General features: G+C 30.1%; 1 protein-coding gene across 1 annotated transcript; it reads right to left on the bottom strand.

Annotated features, from left to right (window-relative positions):
- Positions 1-20,093: 20,093 nt before the first annotated feature.
- Positions 20,094-20,758, bottom strand: LOC129754557 (general odorant-binding protein 56a-like). Its single transcript, XM_055750698.1, has 2 exons — positions 20,608-20,758; positions 20,094-20,546 (listed from the first exon to the last, which is right to left on the bottom strand). The coding sequence occupies exons 1-2, from the start codon at positions 20,662-20,664 to the stop codon at positions 20,187-20,189; spliced, it is 417 nt and encodes a 138-aa protein (XP_055606673.1). The 5' UTR covers positions 20,665-20,758; the 3' UTR covers positions 20,094-20,186.
- Positions 20,759-22,910: the final 2,152 nt, after the last annotated feature.

Genomic DNA, 22,910 nt, shown 5'->3' with positions numbered 1-22,910 from the left:
AACATGAATTGGTTGGGCCTACCATGGAGCAGAGAACGCAGAGACATCTGGAACACAGGAACAGGAAGAAACGTGGACCACCAGTACCATACGTTTCAATTGGGCAGTATCGTTGGAAGCATGCTAAGAAAAATGCTCCGTGATGAAGAAACCATGCGTCATGTAAAGGAAATTCGCCAATCGCTAGGGCCATTCGAAAGGGTTGGAAATGATTTATTTTGTACACGGAAATCCCAAAATCTCTCTGGATTTCAGTGTACAATCATTTCTGGTCACCGACCAAGGTTAAAGCGCCTTTACTCGCTCTTGAAAATAAAAAAGAGAAACAGAAATCATTAGTAGTACATAAAACCCTCCGAGGTCTGTTTAGAGCTCGGAAAGTTTTTCCAAAAATTTTAACTGTATTAAAAATAGTACATCAAATTACCTTTGAAAGTTCTCATCAAATAAAAATTAACCTTATTAGTGGATCAAAAACATTTAAATGCGAATCTAGTTATCAAAGAAAACACTAATAATGTATTCATACAAAACTGGACATTTAAAAATATGCAATGTTATACGATCATAGCATTGGATCGATTTCAAAGTGTTTTTTTACTGTCAACATAAATTGTAAAAGTTTAAATTCAAATAATGTTCCAAATAATTAAAAATGTTTGATTAAAGTTTAGCTCCGGTAAATGCAACTTGAAATTCATTTCATTTCATGTAAAAGTTTCATTATAAATATGGTTTTTTATGCTATTCCTTTACATTGATTTAATAAAAATGTTATGTAAAAATTTTTATCATACTTTTTCGAAACAAAATTACCCACGTATTAGAAAAATTCATGTATTCTTTTATGTTATCCAAAGTAAAAACAATTTAATTTGTACAATAGATTCACAAGTGATAGAATTAAGAAACCACCTACCTACCCCTAGCAATTGAATCCACCCCCGAACTAAGTGCAATATTACGCCAGCCGTAGGTGAATTTTGAAAAGTCAGTGAGTGCTGCGATTAAACGCAAACGACTGTTGGTAATTGTAATTGAAAATATATAAATGAAATTTTTCATTCGAAGCATGCCAGCCCATTTAGAAATTCAACAATGAATAATTGGAACGGAAGAAAAAAATAATAAGAACGTCCTCACCAGTTTTCTGCTAGTTTCCGCACTTGCTGCTGACTTCATTCGGTTTCAAAAATTTTGTCACTTTTTATGAGCTCATTTCTCAATAACTTTATTAACTAAAGATGATTTCACTATCTTGCTTGAGCATATTAGGTGGAAGAGATTTTGTTCAGCTCACGACAAACAGGATCACCTTTTTCCTGTTTGTTTCAACTTATATTCTCACTTCACATTCATAAGAGACCTGAACATATTTTTATCATTCCCAATGTAGCACTAAAAAGACCACTCTCTCACGTATCGAAAAAAAGGAAACAAAACTGTCCCGTTCGCTATCCCACCCAACTCCTTTCTCCATTTTCAACAATTCTGCACCATCAAAATTACACTTTCTTCGTCATTCAGCCCGTGCAAAAAACTTCCCGGAGGAACCGCACTGAGCAACGATAACAAGTGAAAAAAGGGATTTCTAATTTAGCACTTGATTTTTTCTGTTATCAGCAATGATTTCTTTGTTGTATCCTTTGAAACATTTGTACACTGATGATTTGTTTGTAAAATCAAAACTTTTCCTCGAAAAGGACAGAAAAACGAAAAAATTGAACGCCGAGAAAATAAACGCGACCGCCCAAAGCATTCATAATTCTTTCAAAAGAACTAAAACAGTATGTTTAATAAAAGCTTTATTAGCATTTTCAAAACTATCTATAAACATATGGTCGATTAAAGAATATAGCCATTGTTCATAACCATAATTAAACCATCATAAAATTACATAGCTGCTTAAAAAATGCCTAAATTAAACCATAATAAAACATCCTAATGCTAGTTAGCTTAATCTGTGTTACTTGGGATGTGTTCCTCGAATCAATCAATCAGTTTCCTTATGGGATGTCCAATGTACACACACACCAGATTTATGAAGGAGATCCACTGGATATTTTATCGATCCTAAGATGGATTTCAGTTGATTATTTGAGCTAGTGAACACTAGCTCAATATCAAACTTTGTCAACCAAATAGGCTCACAAAACATATTAAAGCTTACTAACCAAAATTGATACTCTCTCGGCAAAAAACATACTTGATTTGTTAATTTTTTTTCTCAGAAATTACCATAGTTTTACTTAATTTTACATTAAGATTGTACGTTACTCCCCCTTTCTATAAAAGGGAGGGGCTTCAAACTTTGTAAGAACTCTTCCTTGTCACAAAAACTTCTCCTTGCCAAATTCCTGTTTAGTAGTTCCCAAGTGTATGCGTGACATACAGACATAACAAGCCTTCAATTTCAGCAGAATATATAAATGTGCCCATCAATCGGGCCACTCAATCTCAGAAAATTTCTCACTTGAAGGCGCGAAACACTTCAAGTAGCAAACATCCAAATTGTAAGATTCTCAACCAACAGCACTCTCCATGGCAGAAGAAGATCGTTTCTTTATCAAGTACCTACAGGCAAACGTCTTCAACGTTCTTGTCTTATCTAGACACTGAACTGCCGACAGCTCCAACACCAAGAAAGAACCTACGGAAAACTATCAGCACCACACACGGCCGTCGCTGCACTATTTTCGAACAATAACAAAACTTATTTTCTTTAGTGCATAAGTCGAGCGCATCAGGAGTGCAGCAAATGGTGGAGCCTTCTTTTGGGGCCAGCAGGAAAAAAAAGTCCGATTAAATTATATGAATGTAGCTACGTCTCCACCAAGCCAAGCCAAGCCAAGTCGCAAGTTGCAAGCAGTTGCATTCACTATAGTTGTTTGTACATGCGGATGCAGTCGGCGAATGCATTTACCCCACACCTTGGTGCAGACCCTTTGCACCCAATCGCTTCCCCACCTTCAGGTTGCGAAAATAAGTCTCAATGAAAATTCTTAATCTTGACAGGGTAAATCATGCTTTTAAGTAATCAACTATTAGGGGTTTCAACTTAAAATTTCTGTTAGTTAAAAAAATTTCATTGTTAATGGCTTAGAGACTTACATTCAACTAAAATTTAAAAAAAATGGAAAACGCGCTGTTTTATAATAGGAACATTTACCCCACTTGGTATAAGATAGTGAAAAGTGCATTTCGAGAAGTGCAATACGATAGCTATGAGGACAGAGTGTTGAATTCATTCCTGATTATTTGCAAAATCATTGGCTGAATACATTGGCATATTGTTGTTCTTGATCATTGAAATATGGGGGATGATGAACTTTTTTTTAAACCAAAAGAGATATGGTTTGGATTGCAACGAATAAGGGTTTTAAATCAAAAAAATGAACAGATGTTTGAAGTCAATTTAGGGTCATTCTTGAATTTCTCAAACTCTTAAAAGCTTAAGGGTCTTAAAAGCTATATTGTGGTCCAAAACTCATCCAAAACTTTTGCAGAATTTTGAAGTAACGTGTACAATAGAAAATTGAACTTTTAGGTTTGTATGGAAAATTTTTATATTTTGTACTGAAAAATCAACTTTATTTTTTGTTTCAAATATAAAAGTTCAAATTTACTCATATTAACTAACATAAAAATTCCGCAAAAAATCTTGAATGAGTTTTTGGGCCAAAACGAAGTTTTTTAGAACCCAGGGTTTAAACAATCCAAAACTGACCCAAAATCGACTCAGTCTAGGGCGGATATACCCAGACATGTAAAAACATCTTATGAAGAAGGAAAAGGCATTATAAAATATTTTGTCATTTTTGTCATTTTTGTCATTTTTGTCATTTTTGTCATTTTTGTCATTTTTGTCATTTTTGTCATTTTTGTCATTTTTGTCATTTTTGTCATTTTTGTCATTTTTGTCATTTTTGTCATTTTTGTCATTTTTGTCATTTTTGTCATTTTTGTCATTTTTGTCATTTTTGTCATTTTTGTCATTTTTTTCATTTTTGTCATTTTTGTCATTTTTGTCATTTTTGTCATTTTTGTCATTTTTGTCATTTTTGTCATTTTTGTCATTTTTGTCATTTTTGTCATTTCTGTCATTTCTGTCATTTCTGTCATTTTTGTCATTTTTGTCATTTTTGTCATTTTTGTCATTTTTGTCATTTTTGTCATTTTTGTCATTTTTGTCATTTTTGTCATTTTTGTCATTTTTGTCATTTTTGTCATTTTTGTCATTTTTGTCATTTTTGTCATTTTTGTCATTTTTGTCATTTTTGTCATTTTTGTCATTTTTGTCATTTTTGTCATTTTTGTCATTTTTGTCATTTTTGTCATTTTTGTCATTTTTGTCATTTTTGTCATTTTTGTCATTTTTGTCATTTTTGTCATTTTTGTCATTTTTGTCATTTTTGTCATTTTTGTCATTTTTGTCATTTTTGTCATTTTTGTCATTTTTGTCATTTTTGTCATTTTTGTCATTTTTGTCATTTTTGTCATTTTTGTCATTTTTGTCATTTTTGTCATTTTTGTCATTTTTGTCATTTTTGTCATTTTTGTCATTTTTGTCATTTTTGTCATTTTTGTCATTTTTGTCATTTTTGTCATTTTTGTCATTTTTGTCATTTTTGTCATTTTTGTCATTTTTGTCATTTTTGTCATTTTTGTCATTTTTGTCATTTTTGTCATTTTTGTCATTTTTGTCATTTTTGTCATTTTTGTCATTTTTGTCATTTTTGTCATTTTTGTCATTTTTGTCATTTTTGTCATTTTTGTCATTTTTGTCATTTTTGTCATTTTTGTCATTTTTGTCATTTTTGTCATTTTTGTCATTTTTGTCATTTTTGTCATTTTTGTCATTTTTGTCATTTTTGTCATTTTTGTCATTTTTGTCATTTTTGTCATTTTTGTCATTTTTGTCATTTTTGTCATTTTTGTCATTTTTGTCATTTTTGTCATTTTTGTCATTTTTGTCATTTTTGTCATTTTTGTCATTTTTGTCATTTTTGTCATTTTTGTCATTTTTGTCATTTTTGTCATTTTTGTCATTTTTGTCATTTTTGTCATTTTTGTCATTTTTGTCATTTTTGTCATTTTTGTCATTTTTGTCATTTTTGTCATTTTTGTCATTTTTGTCATTTTTGTCATTTTTGTCATTTTTGTCATTTTTGTCATTTTTGTCATTTTTGTCATTTTTGTCATTTTTGTCATTTTTGTCATTTTTGTCATTTTTGTCATTTTTGTCATTTTTGTCATTTTTGTCATTTTTGTCATTTTTGTCATTTTTGTCATTTTTGTCATTTTTGTCATTTTTGTCATTTTTGTCATTTTTGTCATTTTTGTCATTTTTGTCATTTTTGTCATTTTTGTCATTTTTGTCATTTTTGTCATTTTTGTCATTTTTGTCATTTTTGTCATTTTTGTCATTTTTGTCATTTTTGTCATTTTTGTCATTTTTGTCATTTTTGTCATTTTTGTCATTTTTGTCATTTTTGTCATTTTTGTCATTTTTGTCATTTTTGTCATTTTTGTCATTTTTGTCATTTTTGTCATTTTTGTCATTTTTGTCATTTTTGTCATTTTTGTCATTTTTGTCATTTTTGTCATTTTTGTCATTTTTGTCATTTTTGTCATTTTTGTCATTTTTGTCATTTTTGTCATTTTTGTCATTTTTGTCATTTTTGTCATTTTTGTCATTTTTGTCATTTTTGTCATTTTTGTCATTTTTGTCATTTTTGTCATTTTTGTCATTTTTGTCATTTTTGTCATTTTTGTCATTTTTGTCATTTTTGTCATTTTTGTCATTTTTGTCATTTTTGTCATTTTTGTCATTTTTGTCATTTTTGTCATTTTTGTCATTTTTGTCATTTTTGTCATTTTTGTCATTTTTGTCATTTTTGTCATTTTTGTCATTTTTGTCATTTTTGTCATTTTTGTCATTTTTGTCATTTTTGTCATTTTTGTCATTTTTGTCATTTTTGTCATTTTTGTCATTTTTGTCATTTTTGTCATTTTTGTCATTTTTGTCATTTTTGTCATTTTTGTCATTTTTGTCATTTTTGTCATTTTTGTCATTTTTGTCATTTTTGTCATTTTTGTCATTTTTGTCATTTTTGTCATTTTTGTCATTTTTGTCATTTTTGTCATTTTTGTCATTTTTGTCATTTTTGTCATTTTTGTCATTTTTGTCATTTTTGTCATTTTTGTCATTTTTGTCATTTTTGTCATTTTTGTCATTTTTGTCATTTTTGTCATTTTTGTCATTTTTGTCATTTTTGTCATTTTTGTCATTTTTGTCATTTTTGTCATTTTTGTCATTTTTGTCATTTTTGTCATTTTTGTCATTTTTGTCATTTTTGTCATTTTTGTCATTTTTGTCATTTTTGTCATTTTTGTCATTTTTGTCATTTTTGTCATTTTTGTCATTTTTGTCATTTTTGTCATTTTTGTCATTTTTGTCATTTTTGTCATTTTTGTCATTTTTGTCATTTTTGTCATTTTTGTCATTTTGTCATTTTTGTCATTTTTGTCATTTTTGTCATTTTTGTCATTTTTGTCATTTTTGTCATTTTTGTCATTTTTGTCATTTTTGTCATTTTTGTCATTTTTGTCATTTTTGTCATTTTTGTCATTTTTGTCATTTTTGTCATTTTTGTCATTTTTGTCATTTTTGTCATTTTTGTCATTTTTGTCATTTTTGTCATTTTTGTCATTTTTGTCATTTTTGTCATTTTTGTCATTTTTGTCATTTTTGTCATTTTTGTCATTTTTGTCATTTTTGTCATTTTTGTCATTTTTGTCATTTTTGTCATTTTTGTCATTTTTGTCATTTTTGTCATTTTTGTCATTTTTGTCATTTTTGTCATTTTTGTCATTTTTGTCATTTTTGTCATTTTTGTCATTTTTGTCATTTTTGTCATTTTTGTCATTTTTGTCATTTTTGTCATTTTTGTCATTTTTGTCATTTTTGTCATTTTTGTCATTTTTGTCATTTTTGTCATTTTTGTCATTTTTGTCATTTTTGTCATTTTTGTCATTTTTGTCATTTTTGTCATTTTTGTCATTTTTGTCATTTTTGTCATTTTTGTCATTTTTGTCATTTTTGTCATTTTTGTCATTTTTGTCATTTTTGTCATTTTTGTCATTTTTGTCATTTTTGTCATTTTTGTCATTTTTGTCATTTTTGTCATTTTTGTCATTTTTGTCATTTTTGTCATTTTTGTCATTTTTGTCATTTTTGTCATTTTTGTCATTTTTGTCATTTTTGTCATTTTTGTCATTTTTGTCATTTTTGTCATTTTTGTCATTTTTGTCATTTTTGTCATTTTTGTCATTTTTGTCATTTTTGTCATTTTTGTCATTTTTGTCATTTTTGTCATTTTTGTCATTTTTGTCATTTTTGTCATTTTTGTCATTTTTGTCATTTTTGTCATTTTTGTCATTTTTGTCATTTTTGTCATTTTTGTCATTTTTGTCATTTTTGTCATTTTTGTCATTTTTGTCATTTTTGTCATTTTTGTCATTTTTGTCATTTTTGTCATTTTTGTCATTTTTGTCATTTTTGTCATTTTTGTCATTTTTGTCATTTTTGTCATTTTTGTCATTTTTGTCATTTTTGTCATTTTTGTCATTTTTGTCATTTTTGTCATTTTTGTCATTTTTGTCATTTTTGTCATTTTTGTCATTTTTGTCATTTTTGTCATTTTTGTCATTTTTGTCATTTTTGTCATTTTTGTCATTTTTGTCATTTTTGTCATTTTTGTCATTTTTGTCATTTTTGTCATTTTTGTCATTTTTGTCATTTTTGTCATTTTTGTCATTTTTGTCATTTTTGTCATTTTTGTCATTTTTGTCATTTTTGTCATTTTTGTCATTTTTGTCATTTTTGTCATTTTGTCATTTTTGTCATTTTGTCATTTTTGTCATTTTTGTCATTTTTGTCATTTTTGTCATTTTTGTCATTTTTGTCATTTTTGTCATTTTTGTCATTTTTGTCATTTTTGTCATTTTTGTCATTTTTGTCATTTTTTGTCATTTTTGTCATTTTTGTCATTTTTGTCATTTTTGTCATTTTTGTCATTTTTGTCATTTTTGTCATTTTTGTCATTTTTGTCATTTTTGTCATTTTTGTCATTTTGTCATTTTTGTCATTTTTGTCATTTTTGTCATTTTTGTCATTTTTGTCATTTTTGTCATTTTTGTCATTTTTGTCATTTTTGTCATTTTTGTCATTTTTGTCATTTTTGTCATTTTTGTCATTTTTGTCATTTTTGTCATTTTTGTCATTTTTGTCATTTTGTCATTTTTGTCATTTTTGTCATTTTTGTCATTTTTGTCATTTTTGTCATTTTTGTCATTTTTGTCATTTTTGTCATTTTTGTCATTTTTGTCATTTTTGTCATTTTTGTCATTTTTGTCATTTTGTCATTTTTGTCATTTTTGTCATTTTTGTCATTTTTGTCATTTTTGTCATTTTTGTCATTTTTGTCATTTTTGTCATTTTTGTCATTTTTGTCATTTTTGTCATTTTTGTCATTTTTGTCATTTTTGTCATTTTTGTCATTTTTGTCATTTTTGTCATTTTGTCATTTTTGTCATTTTTGTCATTTTTGTCATTTTTGTCATTTTTGTCATTTTTGTCATTTTTTTTGTCATTTTTGTCATTTTTGTCATTTTTGTCATTTTTGTCATTTTTGTCATTTTTGTCATTTTTGTCATTTTTGTCATTTTTGTCATTTTTGTCATTTTTGTCATTTTTGTCATTTTTGTCATTTTTTGTCATTTTGTCATTTTTGTCATTTTTGTCATTTTTGTCATTTTTGTCATTTTTGTCATTTTTGTCATTTTTGTCATTTTGTCATTTTTGTCATTTTTGTCATTTTTGTCATTTTTGTCATTTTTGTCATTTTTGTCATTTTGTCATTTTGTCATTTTTGTCATTTTTGTCATTTTTGTCATTTTTGTCATTTTGTCATTTTTGTCATTTTTGTCATTTTTTGTCATTTTTGTCATTTTTGTCATTTTTGTCATTTTGTCATTTTTGTCATTTTTGTCATTTTTGTCATTTTTGTCATTTTTGTCATTTTTGTCATTTTTGTCATTTTTGTCATTTTTGTCATTTTTGTCATTTTTGTCATTTTTGTCATTTTTGTCATTTTTGTCATTTTTGTCATTTTTGTCATTTTTGTCATTTTTGTCATTTTTGTCATTTTTGTCATTTTTGTCATTTTTTGTCATTTTTGTCATTTTTGTCATTTTTGTCATTTTTGTCATTTTTGTCATTTTTGTCATTTTTGTCATTTTTGTCATTTTTGTCATTTTTGTCATTTTTGTCATTTTTGTCATTTTTGTCATTTTTGTCATTTTTGTCATTTTTGTCATTTTTGTCATTTTGTCATTTTTGTCATTTTTGTCATTTTTGTCATTTTTGTCATTTTTGTCATTTTTGTCATTTTTGTCATTTTTGTCATTTTTGTCATTTTTGTCATTTTTTGTCATTTTGTCATTTTTGTCATTTTTGTCATTTTTGTCATTTTTGTCATTTTTGTCATTTTTGTCATTTTTGTCATTTTGTCATTTTTGTCATTTTTGTCATTTTTGTCATTTTTGTCATTTTTGTCATTTTTGTCATTTTTGTCATTTTTGTCATTTTTGTCATTTTTGTCATTTTTGTCATTTTTGTCATTTTTGTCATTTTTGTCATTTTTGTCATTTTTGTCATTTTTGTCATTTTTGTCATTTTTGTCATTTTTGTCATTTTTGTCATTTTTGTCATTTTTGTCATTTTTGTCATTTTTGTCATTTTTGTCATTTTTGTCATTTTTGTCATTTTTGTCATTTTTGTCATTTTTGTCATTTTTGTCATTTTTGTCATTTTTGTCATTTTTGTCATTTTTGTCATTTTTGTCATTTTTGTCATTTTTGTCATTTTTGTCATTTTTGTCATTTTTGTCATTTTTGTCATTTTTGTCATTTTTGTCATTTTTGTCATTTTTGTCATTTTTGTCATTTTTGTCATTTTTGTCATTTTTGTCATTTTTGTCATTTTTGTCATTTTTGTCATTTTTGTCATTTTTGTCATTTTTGTCATTTTTGTCATTTTTGTCATTTTTTGTCATTTTTGTCATTTTTGTCATTTTTGTCATTTTTGTCATTTTTGTCATTTTTGTCATTTTTGTCATTTTTGTCATTTTTGTCATTTTTGTCATTTTTGTCATTTTTGTCATTTTTGTCATTTTTGTCATTTTTGTCATTTTTGTCATTTTTGTCATTTTTGTCATTTTTGTCATTTTTGTCATTTTTGTCATTTTTGTCATTTTTGTCATTTTGTCATTTTTGTCATTTTGTCATTTTTGTCATTTTGTCATTTTTGTCATTTTTGTCATTTTTGTCATTTTTGTCATTTTTGTCATTTTTGTCATTTTTGTCATTTTTGTCATTTTTGTCATTTTGTCATTTTTGTCATTTTTGTCATTTTTGTCATTTTTGTCATTTTTGTCATTTTTGTCATTTTTGTCATTTTTGTCATTTTTGTCATTTTTGTCATTTTTGTCATTTTTGTCATTTTTGTCATTTTTGTCATTTTTGTCATTTTGTCATTTTTGTCATTTTTGTCATTTTTGTCATTTTTGTCATTTTGTCATTTTTGTCATTTTTGTCATTTTTGTCATTTTTGTCATTTTTGTCATTTTTGTCATTTTTGTCATTTTTGTCATTTTTGTCATTTTTGTCATTTTTGTCATTTTTGTCATTTTTGTCATTTTTGTCATTTTTGTCATTTTGTCATTTTTGTCATTTTTGTCATTTTTGTCATTTTTGTCATTTTTTGTCATTTTTGTCATTTTTGTCATTTTTGTCATTTTTGTCATTTTTGTCATTTTTTGTCATTTTTGTCATTTTTGTCATTTTTGTCATTTTTGTCATTTTTGTCATTTTTGTCATTTTTGTCATTTTTGTCATTTTTGTCATTTTTGTCATTTTTGTCATTTTTGTCATTTTTGTCATTTTTGTCATTTTTGTCATTTTTGTCATTTTTGTCATTTTTGTCATTTTTGTCATTTTTGTCATTTTTGTCATTTTTGTCATTTTTGTCATTTTGTCATTTTTGTCATTTTTGTCATTTTTGTCATTTTGTCATTTTTGTCATTTTTGTCATTTTTGTCATTTTTGTCATTTTTGTCATTTTTGTCATTTTGTCATTTTTGTCATTTTTGTCATTTTTGTCATTTGTGTCATTTTGTCATTTTTGTCATTTTTGTCATTTTTGTCATTTTTGTCATTTTTGTCATTTTTGTCATTTTTGTCATTTTTGTCATTTTTGTCATTTTTGTCATTTTTGTCATTTTTGTCATTTTTGTCATTTTTGTCATTTTGTCATTTTTGTCATTTTTGTCATTTTTGTCATTTTTGTCATTTTTGTCATTTTTGTCATTTTTGTCATTTTTGTCATTTTTTGTCATTTTTGTCATTTTTGTCATTTTTGTCATTTTTTGTCATTTTTGTCATTTTTGTCATTTTTGTCATTTTTGTCATTTTTGTCCATTTTTGTCATTTTTGTCATTTTTGTCATTTTTGTCATTTTTGTCATTTTTGTCATTTTTGTCATTTTTGTCATTTTGTCATTTTTGTCATTTTTGTCATTTTTGTAATTTTTGTCATTTTTGTCATTTTTGTCATTTTTGTCATTTTTGTCATTTTTGTCATTTTTGTCATTTTTGTCATTTTTGTCATTTTTGTCATTTTTGTCATTTTTGTCATTTTGTCATTTTTGTCATTTTTGTCATTTTTTGTCATTTTGTCATTTTTGTCATTTTTGTCATTTTTGTCATTTTGTCATTTTTGTCATTTTTGTCATTTTTGTCATTTTTGTCATTTTTGTCATTTTTGTCATTTTTGTCATTTTTGTCATTTTGTCATTTTTGTCATTTTTGTCATTTTTGTCATTTTTGTCATTTTTGTCATTTTTTGTCATTTTTGTCATTTTTGTCATTTTTGTCATTTTTGTCATTTTTGTCATTTTTGTCATTTTTGTCATTTTTGTCATTTTTGTCATTTTTGTCATTTTTGTCATTTTTGTCATTTTTGTCATTTTTGTCATTTTTGTCATTTTTGTCATTTTTGTCATTTTTGTCATTTTTGTCATTTTTGTCATTTTTGTCATTTTTGTCATTTTTGTAATTTTTGTAATTTTTGTCATTTTTGTCATTTTTGTCATTTTTGTCATTTTTGTCATTTTTGTTATTTTTGTCATTTTGTCATTTTTGTCATTTTTGTCATTTTTGTCATTTTTGTCATTTTTGTCATTTTTGTCATTTTTGTCATTTTTGTCATTTTTGTCATTTTTGTCATTTTTGTCATTTTTGTCATTTTTGTCATTTTTGTCATTTTTGTCATTTTTGTCATTTTTGTCATTTTTGTCATTTTTGTCATTTTTGTCATTTTTGTCATTTTTGTCATTTTTGTCATTTTTGTCATTTTTGTCATTTTTGTCATTTTTGTCATTTTTGTCATTTTTGTCATTTTTGTCATTTTTGTCATTTTTGTCATTTTTGTCATTTTTGTCATTTTTGTCATTTTTGTCATTTTTGTCATTTTTGTCATTTTTGTCATTTTTGTCTTTTTTGTCATTTTTGTCATTTTTGTCATTTTTGTCATTTTTGTCATTTTTGTCATTTTTGTCATTTTTGTCATTTTTGCCATTTTTGTCATTTATGTCATTTTTGTCATTTTTGTCATTTTTGTCATTTTTGTCATTTTTGTCATTTTTGTCATTTTTGTCATTTTTGTCATTTTTGTCATTTTTGTCATTTTTGTCATTTTTGTCATTTTTGTCATTTTTGTCATTTTTGTCATTTTTGTCATTTTTGTCATTTTTGTCATTTTTGTCATTTTTGTCATTTTTGTCATTTTTGTCATTTTTGTCATTTTTGTCATTTTTGTCATTTTTGTCATTTTTGTCATTTTTGTCATTTTTGTCATTTTTGTCATTTTTGTCATTTTTGTCATTTTTGTCATTTTTGTCATTTTTGTCATTTTTGTCATTTTTGTCATTTTTGTCATTTTTGTCATTTTTGTCATTTTTGTCATTTTTGTCATTTTTGTCATTTTTGTCATTTTTGTCATTTTTGTCATTTTTGTCATTTTTGTCATTTTTGTCATTTTTGTCATTTTTGTCATTTTTGTCATTTTTGTCATTTTTGTCATTTTTGTCATTTTTGTCATTTTTGTCATTTTTGTCATTTTTGTCATTTTTGTCATTTTTGTCATTTTTGTCATTTTTGTCATTTTTGTCATTTTTGTCATTTTTGTCATTTTTGTCATTTTTGCCATTTTTGTCATTTTTGTCATTTTTGTCATTTTTGTCATTTTTGTCATTTTTGTCATTTTTGTCATTTTTGTCATTTTTGTCATTTTTGTCATTTTTGTCATTTTTGTCATTTTTGTCATTTAGGTCATTTTTTTTTGTCCGTTTTAAAACAATACATAAAAAAAACTTCTGGCAGCACTGCCCTTTCCTAGGTTCTTCTCAACATATCCTTAGCCAGACAGATACAATTCGCTGAATATGTTTCGAAAACCTCATCCCAGCCAGACAGACTATCCAATCGATACTCCGTGTGAAAGAAAGAAGAGACAGTTTTTTTTTTATCCAATCATTAAAAAGGAAGAACACAGAAAAAACAACAACCATTTTGGAAAAATTCCGATTTCGTGGGAATTTTTTATCGATCCACATGTGTGCTGCCAGGAGAGAAGCATCGGCCGTAGGTCGTCGATCTTCAAGGGTTCTTCGTTCTTCCAAAAAAGCAAAAACAAAAATTGGTCCAAAAAGAAAGGAGGCAGCACAAACAAAACGACGATGACGATGAGCACGAGAGCACGAAACGACGACGACGACGTCAGGATGTTGGTTCTATAGATTGGCTTAGAGACGACGACGTTCCTATCCTACTTCGAAAACAACGAGGAAGATCCTTGCTTTCGGATGCGAGTGTGGAGAGAACAAAAAAGACCCCCTAGGATGTACAATTTTTAAATTTTAAACCAACCTAGCAGTGCGACATGAACGAGCTGCAGGAGAAAAAAGCAAGATGAACTGAGTGATATGTGTGATTTCAGCAGCAATCCAAAGGAGGTAGTTTGATACGCCCGAAAGGCTGCAATTTTTCTTTCGCATGTTTTCTCAAATCCTACTAATAAAACATGACAGAATGGGTACAATTCGAGCGAAAAAAACACCAATTAGAAACGACTTTGAAGGGAGAGTGTTTGAAAACTCGTTTCACGAGTTAATCGTAAACGGAACTCCAAATCACATACATTCCGGGGATTTCTCACGTGCTGCTGATTCAGGGAGTTATGCTTCGGTCGATTTATTTATTTGAGAATTTCAAGTTGAGAAGGGTCCGCGAGTTGATGGTCAATTTTTTCTGTTTGTTCCTCCCGCCTAGCCGGGTTTGTTGTTTGATCCGTCCAAGAAGGTAGGTGGTAGGCAAATTGCTTTTCCCCTTCCAGAACTCATTCACTTTGGCGTTGCTGAGCTTGAAGGGAACGAAAATTTTAGATAATTTATTCGAAACTCTGTTTTTCACAGAGCCACATGCCCGGCGGAAGGTGGAATGGATTTTTCTGGCGGGTGCATCTGGTTTTGCTCGTTGCAGGAGGAGGATTTTTGGGTGTTTCTTTTCGCTGCCTTTTTCGGAAACTCAATTTTCGGCAGCCGCCTTGCGGCCTTGTAGGTGCATTCGTCGTGAGGGTCTTCCTTGCACATGTGTGGGAATGTTTTTTTTTAAAGAAGTGCAGTATTTGTCCTCAACTCAAAACTAGAAGCTCGCTTTCCATGACATACTTAGCCATAAATTTTCACTTGGTTTAAACGTTGTTAAAAAATGATATCTTATTTTGAAAGCTATACATACGTTTGAGATATAAAACTAAAAAAAAAACAGAAATATAAAATCTTGCGTATAAAAATTAAAATCTAGACTTAAAAAAACGAACACAAACACATACATACAGGCGATATATCTACAATGACAAGATTTCAACTATTCAATTTTCCAACAAAAAGCAAAATAAACGAAAAAAAACTCCTCGACCGAGATTTGAACTCCATCCTCCGAGTTCGTAGTCCGGTATCTTACCACGATGCCAACTCATCAGTTGATATTATACACGCTATAGCTCTATAGGTGAGATTTTCTTTTTACGAACTGGGCAAAGGAAGAAACCGGAGAGAGTTTCAATTGAAATTCAATTCAAATTCGCCCATTTATCGTAAATCATTTCACTCAAATCGTAAATGTTGAATTAGCATATTCTGAACTTTTTGGGGACATATTTACGAATTGATTAAACTGCTATCCGATTCAATTTTTTTGGACAAAGCTTGTCGTAAATGAATGATAGAAAATCACTCAATAACAACGTGTTTACGATAGTAATTGAAAATGTCTTAATATTCGATTTGGATTATCATTTCTATTACGATTTCATGTTAGCTGGGAAGAAGAGAGAAGTAAGTTCTTCGTTAAAATTTCGTGATGGTGATTAGAAAAACTCAGATAGTTTGAAGTCGATGCTTATGCTTAGGCTTTTGATACATACACAGCCCGATCTTGTCAGCATTACAACATCATTTTTACAACTCTTTTTTACTTACTGTGCAGTATTGGAAGCAGAAACAACTGAAACATAGGAGAGGAAGAAGCGTGGACAACAGTGCCGTACGTTTTCGTATTAATAAGATTTGTTATATCATTTCCATTGGGAAATCCTTCGCGATTCTTCTTCAATGGATGTAAATGAAGTATTTTTACAGAGAAACTTTAAATTTGTCAATACTATATTTAAGGTCAGCTCATCTTAAAAATGGTACACTATTGAAATTTTAAACTCTCTGTACCTTCATTTCGGGTCATCAACCATGGTTATAGCGCCATGATCCGCTTTTGAAAATATTTGAAAGGGTAATAATATGATATATTTTATTTTATTTATTTTTTATTTTTGTAGTAGCCCACCACACTCCCCAACACCAAAAGGCTCAATTGAGCCCCCTGGTAATGGACGCTACTGTTCTCGGCATGTCTGGCGGCAATGGTAATAAAAGTAAAAGCGAGCGAATTTTAATCATGGTGGGAACACAAATATTTTGAATGTCGTTCGATTATTAAATAGAGTTTTGAAACTTTTATACCTTTTGAAATATTTCCGTATTCTGTATCACTATCTGTAATAAGAAATCCACAAAAATTAATATTAAATTGGAACAGAAAAGAAACGATTCTTTTATTTTCGTCCAAAATTTCGTTACGCACAAACCAGCTTGAGGTCATTCAAAAAATGACACAGCTGAGGTAATTTAATTAATTCTATCAATATCAAGTAATTTTTTTTTCTTGTATGCCTAATAATGCCTTAATTTTCAAAATTTGTAAAAAAATTGTGCCCAACCGTATGGTAGAAAGTATGATATGCAGTTAAAAATTATCGCTGTTTTTAATAACTATTTCGAAAAAATCTTGCTCAAATTCAACCTTCATCTAATTCGATATCGAATGGATGCTCAAGTCATCTCAGAGAGAATGTATGAGATACCCATTCATCCATTCGTGCGCCACACAAACTCAAAAAAAATGAGGGTCATTAAAATAGAAGAAATAGAAGAAAATTGAAATAATTGCTTTTGCTAATAGTTGAAAAAGTCAATATTCGGAATTTGGCCGTTGGTCGAATACCACTATTCGGTAAATCTCTTTAGATAATCCACCATGGGTACACGGATTCACCGCAGTTTTACTAAAGTATGAAATCTCCACATTCTTTAGATTACCAAATCAGACTATTTCCAATGCATAGTGTGTCATAACCGGCACCATGGTTTCGTGTTATTTGTTGTGGGTGAATGTATTTCGAGTCGCTGTTTGAGTTTATTCTGGAAGAATGTATCAATCACCTTTAGAACCAGTTAGAAATTTATAAAATCTACCGTTTTATAAATTCTTACAGTTATTCCGGTATCCGCGTATATACCTGGCTAGTTAGCAGATGATTGATCATTCGGATATATAGGCAGATAATATTTATAAATGTTCATAAACACTATGCTATCTTACCTTATTACCAAACTTCTAAATTACATACCTTACGTGATACCTATCTATACCTTCCTAGAGAACTACCCAAAACTGGTATCTAATTACCTCGTGATTCAAATTAGAACTTTTTTCCACGTAAACCACTCATCTTCTCTTTCTGTGATTTTACTCAATAATCCTGTGATGGTTCTCTGTGACGCTATTTCCTCAAGTTTTATTATAAAATTCATAAGAAATTGGGTCTTTGAGTCACTTAAACTGACTTGGTATTGAGGGACTACTTTTTTATCAGATTTATTTAGAAATCCTTTATCCCGACTATTCACCCAACAATTCATGCAAATATTGTTTTTAAACACCTTATTTCTCAAATTTCGAGACGACTAATCTTAAAGAACTGTAATTCATGTCAACAGCGAACCCCTTGGTTTTGATAATAATCTTGTCAAAATGTTGTAAAGTAGGAAAATGTCGACCCTAATTCCCAAAAAACTTGGAAGACCCGGAATATTACTTATCAAGGGCAATTTTCTCAGAAAATCAAATGTGCCGTCGAACTAGACCGGATACATTTGATTGAAGCTTTATTTGGCTCGTTTTATTCAGAAAAATAAACAGTCATAATTTCGTGAAACTAAATTTGATCAAAACAGTTTTTACGTTCGGAAAATTGTTGCGAAAGATTTCAATGTGAAATGAATGTTTCTTGAAGAATGCTAAAATTCCACAGAGGTTATATTGATTACACATAATCACACTTTCATAAAAAAAAATATTCAAAATAATTTAATTTTTGAAAAGATATATTCAATAAATTAGACGAACGATCTGAAACTTCGAGCGTGGTTTAGTTCATTTTTAAGCTTTAAATAAAGATATTCATTATGCAGATTGCATTGATCGACTTCCTATTATTTCAAAAAATCGCATTTTCTTGATAGGGGTAAAGGGGGGCAAAACAGATCGTGTCCATTTTTCTTTCCACCTGTAAATAGGCACTTTAAAAAAAGTTTTAAATACCTTTCAGTTTCTTCTATGGAATGACACAACATTTTAGGTTGGTAGGACATTTAAGAAAAATAGCTCAATACTAGGCAAATAAGGTCAAACAACACTTCACTAAGATTCCTTTCCCGGACTTTCAACCCGCCGGATTCGTATTTTTCGATTTTGGGTCCGAATTTTCTCATTGTGCATTGGACGGTTTATATGGGTCTCCCTTTCAAAAGGGGCCGTCTCTAAATTTGAATTCATTCGAACTAGAAGTTCTCATAATAAGCTTTCGTAACAAATATCAGCCTATTTGACCACATGGTGGCTGGGCCATAAGGTTTTTTGAAATGTGCAACCATTGGAAAAAAAATCGGACAACATTAGGCACGACATAAAATTTTCCTGTGCAATTATTGAGCACAGACAAGCTGTTTTAAATGATTTTTTAAATTTTTACGTAACTTTTTTCGAACACTTGAACTTTTGGATCTTGTTGACCAATCCTGTATGAGTGCAGTCGACAAAAAAATCGAGTGAATTCGGTTGAAATGACTAAAATACAGCATAAAAACAAAAATCATGTGCTTAGCTGTGCAACGATTGGCAAATCACCCTATACTGAATACCGATTTTGGCAAAACAACCGATTTTTGGAGTATTCGATCAGAAAGAAAAAATATTTACAAAATAAATCCAAAACAAGCATTTATTTTTCGAACCAATGTGTCCATTAACACGCCTCAGCATAGAGTATAGCATCCTTGTCTTCTATGCTAACTGTTTTGAGATCGATTCTTGGTCATCGAATAATATGGTAGATTAGAGATTTTAGCAGTTGTATATAAATTTGGAAGAACGACAATCCTTATTCCTCAACTTCCCAGAGACTTTTTTTTCCAGATTTGAACCCCTTTTTTCCTTTACGCTCCGATAATGTTAACGCCTATTTACTCTTAGACACAATTTCAAGTCATTAGAAAATATTTTCAGAGCAAGAGAGAGGATGAAATCAGAAGATTTAGCAGGACAATTTTTGTACAAAAAGAAAAATATGTTCTAGACTGTTCTAGCTTGCTGATTTTAAATTTTTATACAAATTTGGTTAATTTTTTTGATTTTTTATGGGTAGCCTTTAATCCAAAAAAAAACATTTAAAATATATTGAAAAAATATAAATTTTGTGAAAAATTTAGGACCTAAGAATATTTTTTATTAAATCTTTAAAAAGTGTACTTTTTTCAAAGATCGCGTTTGCGGAATCTTCAAACATGTAAGTATGGGGTATCGGGGTAAGCCCCCGATTTCCAAAAATTTTGCGATTGTGGGACACCCTAGTGTTCAGGTGTGTTGTCTTAATCGAAAGTTTTGATTTTTTTACCAATTCTACAAATTTGATTGGTTTTCAATCCGGCAACAGTGGTTTTGACTCTTATCTCATTATCCATAGATTCTAGTATAAGTACTAGCTTTTTTCCTGGTCCGTGGCTCATGGCACTGTACTGTTTTATGTTATTGTTTTACTTTTAACTCTTGGCTTACAGCTTTTGACACAAGACTATTAATGGTTTACTGTTGACTCTCGACCCTTTACTCTTGATTCTTGATTTTATATTTTTCCTTCCTTGAACTTTTTCCTCGCTACTCCTACAGCTTTGCCGTCTTCGGAAGTTTAAGTGAGAGAATTTTCCAGTAAGCTCCATATATTGGAATTTCATTTGCATCGCTTGAGAACGAAACAAAATCCAGAAAAACCAAAAAGTGATACAAAATCTAAAATCAAATTCCGGGTACCTAAAGCTTATTTTGAAAATCTGCAAAAAAATCTGTCGTTCGTTTTGACCGAAAAGGAATACTTTTGGACTACAGGGTTTTTGAAATTCGAAAATAGTTGCAATTCGACACACCCTAATAAACATGTCTTTATAAAAGACTTCAAACTTCTTACATGCGTATTAAATGCTGCTGAATTGTAAAGCAAAAGCCTTTCATAAATAATAAACATTTTTCTACATACATATGCGAGTAATCAAATCATTCGATTTATTTCATATGACTTAAATCTAGTGACATTGTAACAAAATGGATTTCAACAAACTAAAACAGCTTTGCCTTGTTCTTCCGGTAGCAGATGAACATGTCGTAAGCCGTATCGCAGGGGTTGGTCCTTCGAGCCAGACATTTTTCATACAAACTCTTGGCCTTGGCTTCCTCCATTGCCTTCGATAGGAAACCGACTATCTTATCCTTTTGGAGTTCACTTTTCTCGTTCATGAATCGCAACTTTTGGAAGAAACATTGCACGTAGCACTTCATCGATTGAGTAGGGTTGGCGGGTTCTTCTTCATCGCGGAGCTTCTTGGCCGAAGATTCGGTGATTTGACTCCATTCGATACAGTGCAGTTTGTACTGCTCGATTTCCGGTATTTTTCCCAGGTCTTGAGAGTAGCATTCGAGCTAAAATTGAAGCTTGCATTAGAGTTGTCAGGTCAAATGGAACAAAACGATTGTTAATTACCATAAAATTTGCAATCACGATTGCTACGATCAACTTGCTTGCCTTGAGTGACGTCATTTTGAATTCGCTTGCTGCGACGAGAACTTTAACGACGCGAATTGAACGTTTACTGCGACGCACTGCTGAACTGAAACTAAAACTCAAATTTGCATCTTTTGTTGAGACGATGAGAGCTAATTGATGATGCGATCGGCACCTTCAAAGATGACTGATTCCACGTAGGGTGGTGCTCAACGCAAACAAAATCAGCTGATTTGACAAGATTCGTACTTTCCCTCTCGGCCTCGGCCAGCATCATCGGGTTGATTCCGTTGAACCAGAACATAGCCGGAATCATAAAATAGTGTTAGCTGAGTTTTTATTTTTATGATGACCATTTACGAGCCCATAAAACTCCTAATGCGGGTGAGGGCACCAATTTGACAGATCTGTCAAACTGAGGCGAACTGTCAGATGCACCTCCAAGGGTTCCTTCGACTCCGATACTTTTATTGCGGCTAAATGGCTTTTTCTCCGGACGGAAACATTACACCTAATCATATGCCCTCCCCCTCACAATTCCGCCCCGCAGTTTCACAGAGTCCGGGTGTGGCAAATGGCGCTTGTCGTCGCTCTTTTATTACGATTATAATGGGCCATATTTGTTGTGCTGTGTTGTGATGCACTCGAACAGGGGGAGGAGTCGTCGGAAGTTTGCTGCTGCCCGGAAAACAAATATGGGTGAAAAAAAAAACAAGACTCGTTAAAAGAAGCCATTAAGAGAATTGTTCGAAACCAGGCGAGAATGAACAGGGCCTAGGTAGAAAAGATCTCCGTTCCAGATGGCTAATCATATGGGAAGTAATTAAGTTTTTGTATGATAAATGTGCGACATCGGAATGTTGGTTTTTTATTGTCTCGTAAACACCCTAGCGCGGCGTCCATCGCTGTCTTCGTAGTCGCACGCAAGTTATCTGACGCTCGTGTTGAAATGTTTGAGGCGCGCTCCAGGCGTTTAATTGAATCGATCTGAGTGTGAGAATTTAGTTCTTGTTTGAGCTAATTAACGGTTCTTCATCAGCTTATAAGAATAAAACAAGCACTGTTAATACTTTTGTAACGTATCTTGTCCGGCCATAAATCAAACAACTAAATCATCTACTCACCTCACTCTTATCTTTCAATCTTTCAAACTAATGAGTATGATTGACGATTTCTCTTTATCATTTTTTTCTCGAACCACAAAAAATTATCAAGACTTAATGTGATTAAAATTCACATTCAGCGATTAATTTGATTATCAAGATCAATCTAAGACATGTCAATATGAATATTTCCTTTGAAAAGATTCATAATGAGAAAATAGCGATAATTAAATTAACAAAATATAAAGAAGAAACAAAAATAATTGAAATAGAAACGCGATGCTACATCTTAAAAACTAATACAGTGAGGGCAAAATAAAGTGTCCAAATTATTTTTTTCAATTTCTTTTATTTTTCTAGTTAAAATTCAATGAAAACACATCGTAATCATTTTTAAAATATTGTTTATTATGTTCTTTTCAATTATTGTTAATGTTGCGCTGGTAAAAAAAAAATTCTGATAGAAAAAAAACAGTTAATATTCCAAAAAAAAAAAAAAAACAGGGGCAAAATAAAGTGTCCAGATCAATACAGCATCAAACTGAAGGCAAACAAAAACGATTTAATAATGAGTATGGCCTCCACCAGCCTTCAACACCTCCTGCAAGCACTTCGGCATACTTTCTGTAAGGTTGTGCAAGTGTTGTTAGTCGAGTTCTTCCCACGTATGCTCCAGAGCATCAAAATAAGTATTTTTATTTCTCACACCAGTCTTATCAATCAGACTCGATGCTCTGGCCCACAGATTTTCGATGGGGTTCAGATCATCCCTTTGTGGGGGCCATTCAAGGGATTTGATTCGGCAAGAACGGAAAAATGACTTCGTCAGATTGGCCGTATGCTTCGGATCGTTATCCTGCTGTAAAACGAGGCCCGTCTTGATGAGCGATACCTCGAGGTTTTCTCGCAGTATATTGCAATATGACTCATATGACATTTTTACCAAATTTCCCACCCCACACCAACACGTTACCTCCTCCGTGCTTGACTGTTCCTTGGATATGGCGGTCATGGAGCTCCTCATCCGACTTGCGCCACATATGATCCCGCTTCTTCCAGTTGAATAGCTCGAATTTGGATTCGTCGGCCCTCAACAATGTTTTCCAGTACTCGAGCTGTTTATCGGCGTGTTCCTTGGCGAAATTGAGCCGCTTAGCCTTGTTCACCTGGCTGATGAAA

Source organism: Uranotaenia lowii, chromosome 3, assembly GCF_029784155.1.
Source record: "Uranotaenia lowii strain MFRU-FL chromosome 3, ASM2978415v1, whole genome shotgun sequence".
Lineage (NCBI taxonomy): Eukaryota > Metazoa > Arthropoda > Insecta > Diptera > Culicidae > Uranotaenia > Uranotaenia lowii.
The sequence above is the reverse complement of the archived record's forward strand: the minus strand, read 5'-3'. Positions and strand labels throughout refer to the sequence as shown.

What these genes read in the sequence shown, in the direction of transcription:
- LOC129754557 (XM_055750698.1), bottom strand. Translation starts at nt 20,664, where the DNA reads ATGACGTCACTCAAGGCAAGCAAGTTGATCGTAGCAATCGTGATTGCA. An exon ending in TCGTGATTGCAAATTTTATG is followed by an intron (nt 20,547 to 20,607) that starts GTAATTAACAAT and finishes CTTCAATTTTAG; the next exon opens with CTCGAATGCTACTCTCAAGA.